The 4,616-nt window shown below is 49.0% G+C and overlaps 1 protein-coding gene across 1 annotated transcript; it reads left to right on the forward strand.

The window, feature by feature from the left end:
* Nucleotides 1-2,279: 2,279 nt before the first annotated feature.
* Nucleotides 2,280-3,664, forward strand: LOC103776460 (ly6/PLAUR domain-containing protein 6-like; the record flags this gene model as incomplete). The annotated part of the gene is made up of 2 exons (XM_008943969.1): nt 2,280-2,410; nt 3,476-3,664. Coding segments are annotated over 2 exons (320 nt in total), but the record flags the coding sequence as incomplete, so codon positions are not given.
* Between the last annotated feature and the right edge of the window lie 952 nt (nt 3,665-4,616).

The raw sequence follows: 4,616 nt of genomic DNA on the forward strand, positions 1-4,616 counted from the left end.
TGTGCTGATCCTGCTCTGAGAAGAGAGGCAGTGCCAAAGTTAATGTCAATCTGAGTGGATTTTGTTGCATATTATGGTCTAACTGTAGCTGCAGCACTGCCCTGCATGAGATGATGGCCACTGGGAATGGCTGTGGAGCAGGAGTCTTGGTCCCCCTGTGCAGGGAAAGTACCTGTCTCTGAGATGATTGCACAGTATTTTCTGAAAACACACTTGGAAGAAAGAATGAAATGGTCACAAGAGAGTTATGGGGTGCTAGGAGCTTTATTTGTTCCATCTGGGATCTGTCAAGGGACAGCTCTGCTGCACAAAGCCTTTGCAGGAGACATAAAGCTCCAGAGATGCATGTTTAGGTTTTTTTTGGGGGAATCATGGAATCATCACAGAGTGGTTTGGGTGGGAAGGGACCTTTAGGGGTCATCCAGTCCAACCCCCCTGCAGGGACAGGGACATCTGCAGCTAGAGCAGGGTGCTCAGAGCTTCATCCAACCTCCCCTGGGATGGTGCCAGGGATGGGGCAGCCACCACCTCTCTGGGCAACCTGGGACAGGGGCTCCCCAAAAAAAATCTCTTCCTTCTCTCTAAATCTCCCTCTTTTAGTTTCAAACCATCCCCCATGCCCTGTCCCAACAGGCCCTGCTCAAAAGACTGTCCCCATCTTGCTTCTAGACCAGACTAAGTACTGAAGGCTCTGATAAGACCTCCCACTTCCAGTTAGGTCTTGGGAGAAGCTCAAAGCCACCACGCCAGGTGCTCCCCTGGGGGCAGAACACCTCGGAGGGCAGGAAGACATGGTCCAAGCCTCAGGTTTCAGCCCCGGGCAGTCTGAAGGAAACCAGCACACCCAGCAGCTCCAGCCTCTGCTGACAAGGGAGCTCTGTGTGCTGGGATGGAGCTGAGAGGAGGTCAAAGATAGGACAGATGTCTGGGGGGGTTTATGGCCCCATAAATAACGTTGGCCACCTCACCCAGCCGTTGCCAAATGCCTCAGGCATGAGAAGCATGCAGGGTTTTGTCTGCTGGAGACAAGGGCTGGGCAGGAATGGTCACTTCAGGATAATTATGGTCCTTTTTTTCACCCCATGAGGGCAATGATTTTATGAATAATAAGGCTGATTAATAAGCCAGGTATCCTTTGGTATATAATGGCTGGAAATCCAGTGTTTTCATCTTCAAAATCCTAAGATCTGAAATTCTCCATCTTCATTCTTTCATCTAGAAAAGGGAACTGCAGCTTCAACATCCCTCTGATGACCAAAGCATGAAATAAACCCCAATTCCTTTATGCCTGAGGGGAACCACAGCGTTTGTCAGTCATCCTGCTGGAATTTTCTGGGTGTTTTACACCTGTCCCTTAGAGGGGTGGCTTGAAAAAAAGGAGGAGGAAGAGGATGGTCTCCCTTGAGGCTGGTGGAATCCACAGGAGAAGCGTGCAGAAGATGGGGTGGGAATATCAGACAGTCCATTTGATGGTGGGAAACTGAGAAATCATCCAATCCTCCCAGCTCTTCTGCTGATATTTTGGCATTATTTTATGGCTGAGAAGATTGGATGGACAGAGAGGGTGAAGGAGCTTCTCCAGGCTGTGCAGAAGCTGTGGGAGATGTGGGATCAGAGTGTGAGCAGTGAGGACAGCTTGCATGGGCTGCTAGGACACAGGGAGGGGTGACTCAGCTCATTCAAATGTTTGCTTTTGTTAAAGATAATTCCTAGAAAATTAACAATGCACAAGATTTGGGCTGTTTACCTGGATCTCCTTCCAATAAATTCCAATGGATGCTCCTCTACCTGTAACAGAGGAACCCATGTTGGTGTTGGGAATAAACCTCCATGTTCCAGAGGGCCTTGAAACCTCAGGTTTGAGCCTTCAAAATCCTTGAAACCTCAAGTTTGAGCTTTCAAAATCCTTGAAACCTCAAATTTGAGCCTTCAAAATCCTTGAAACCTCAGGTTTGAGCCTTCAAAATCCTTGAAACCTCAAATTTGAGCTTTTAAAATCCTTGAAACCTCAGGTTTGAGCCTTCAAAATCCTTGAAACCTCAAATTTGAGCTTTCAAAATCCTTGAAACCTCAAATTTGAGCTTGGGCTCTGTGTGTCTTTAGTGATATTTATGTATTTCAATCAACACATCAAAGGGAGATTATTTGGGGGTTTTTTTAATCCTCAAGATTTGGGAAAAAAAAAACCCAACCATCTAAAACTTCTCCTATTTCTTCCTATTTGTAGTGTGTCATAAAACTCCAATTTGAGAGAAAAACACCATTTTTTGTCTTTCTAGATACCAAATACTGCTTTAGCCAACACATGATGAAGGCCACTGGAGAGAGTGTGTCTGTCACCAAACGTTGTGTGCCCTTAGAGGATTGTCTCTCCACTGGATGCACTTACATCAAGCATGAAGAATACAAGGTATAGGCTAAAAATCACCTTTTTTTATATATCTATCTAGAAAAGCAGAATCCTCCTGGATTCTGAGTGGTTCCATGGAGGAGCAGCATCAGCAAAAAGGAAGTTTCTCCTCTTAACCAGCTCGTTCCTGTTTGTTGAGGAGAACTTTGCCTGCAGAGCTGCATCATGTTTGGTCCTTTCTGCTCTGCAGTGGATGCTCACTGACCATCTCAAGGGGTTTCTTACTGAAAAGCCCCAGAACCTTTAGAGAAGACATTTTATATCTGATAGAACAGTCATTTGGACAAGGTTTTTTCTGCAGGTTGACCTTTTTGAACTTCTCCAGCAGGAGAAAATCCAAGCTTTCTGAGCTGCCAGGCACCTTGCAGCTCCATCTCTCATAATTTGGTGGCCTCTTGGCCTCACGTGTGGTACTTGGGTGGCTCTAGAGCTCTGTGCTCTGGCAAGGTGCTGGAACTGGTCCTGAGGAGGTAGAGCTGCATGTTCTCATGGGCTGGCACAGGAACTGTCTATCACTAGGTGATAGGCAACAAAACCCACCCCTCTAGGAACCACAGAGTCGTTTGGGTTGGAAGAGACCTTGAAGATCAAGTCCAACCATTCCCCCATCCCTGCCAGGTCCCCACTGCCCCGTGTCCCTCACCCCACATCTCCACAGCTTGGAAACCCCTCCAGGGGTGGGGACTCCACCACTGCCCTGGACAAACCTCAAGGGGAAGAAATTGTTCCTCAGGGACAACCTAAACCTCCCCTGGGGCAACTTGAGGCTGTTTCCTTGCTTGTTCCTTGGGAGCAGAGCCTGACCCCCTCTGGCTCCAGGCTCCTGTCAGGAGCTGTGCAGAGCCAGAAGGTCTCCCCTGAGCCTCCTTTGCTCCAGGCTCAACAACTCCAGATTTCTTCCATAAGCCTTTGATCCAAGTTCTATCCTGTGAGCTCTTCTTCAACCAAACACCACCAGTTTTCATGAGTTTACTTCTTGGAGGTAGAAAACCACCTCCTCCAAGCGTGTCCTCCTTGCCCTGGCCAACGTCGTGGTCCTGAAGGGGTGGAAATTGTTTCTTTCAGATCTGCACCTCCTGCTGTGAAGGAAGCATCTGCAACTTGCCCCTGCCCAGGAACACAACGGAGGCCGTGTTCACCACCCTCTCCCCCCTCAACAGGACACAGAGCCTCTCACAGCCCGCGCTGCTGGCGGCCGCGTGTCTCTGGCTGGGGCTGATGTCACAGCGTTGGGTCACGGGCCTGGGCAGCTGAGAACATCTGGAGAGGAACATCTGCAGGAAGGTTGGACCTCAGCCTAGGGAGCCCGAGCTTCGGAGCAGTCTTTGGAAGATGGGAGGGGGGTTCCTCCTCTTGGGTTTGTGTTTGTGGGATGTTGGGGGGGGTACAACCGTCCCGTTTCTCTGCTGTCTTCTGAAGAAGCTCCAGATGTTCCCAGAATCCATGGATCCATCCATGCTTTTCTCACTGCCTGGCTTTTCTCCACGAGGAGATGTTCTTTAAAAGTACCACACCCCTCCCAGCTGCTCGTGTCCCTCACTCCTTGGAAACCTTGTTAGGATTTGCTCAGAGCACTAACTCTGGGGGGTCTCCTTAACCTCTTTTGAGAAGCTGTGGTGATAACATAGAGTCAGAATGACTTTGCAGTCCCACCACGTCTCCTGCTCCTCTTGGAGAGGGCAGTTTGTAGCTGGAAGGGAGGAGGTCAAAGGAGCAGCAGCAGGTCAGCACCGTGCACAGATGTTTCCTCTGTGGTTGTCCACCAGCAGCACGAAGAGTCCAAACACCACGCTGTGATGGGCAGAAAACCACCAGGGTTTCTAAGCTGACTTTTGAACCAGAAAAAAAAACCCTCTAAAATCTCTGTTCCTGAAGTGTGAGTAGAAGAGGAGAGGTGGGTCTACAGTCCCTGCCCCCCAGCTGCAAGGAGGAAGGGGCTGGTGGACGTCCGAGTTGGTGTCCACCAAGCCAACAGGTTCACGGTGTTTTGGGGGGCTTGAGAGATTTGGATATTTAGATATTTTGGCACCTAGTCTTACAGCAGAGAGAGTTGACCCTGAAGAGCTTCTGTTTTTTTTGATTTACTGCTGGATTCTGGTGAGCTCTGTTGCTGGTTTGGCTCAGAAATGGGGCATGCAGTATTTATTTTTGTAGGTCGAGTAGGATCTAAAGGGTTTAAAAGGTTCTTAAGGCTGAGACAACGAGG

This window comes from Merops nubicus, unplaced genomic scaffold (genome assembly GCF_000691845.1).
Source record: "Merops nubicus isolate BGI_N331 unplaced genomic scaffold, ASM69184v1 scaffold20387, whole genome shotgun sequence".
Classification (NCBI taxonomy): Eukaryota; Metazoa; Chordata; class Aves; order Coraciiformes; family Meropidae; genus Merops; species Merops nubicus.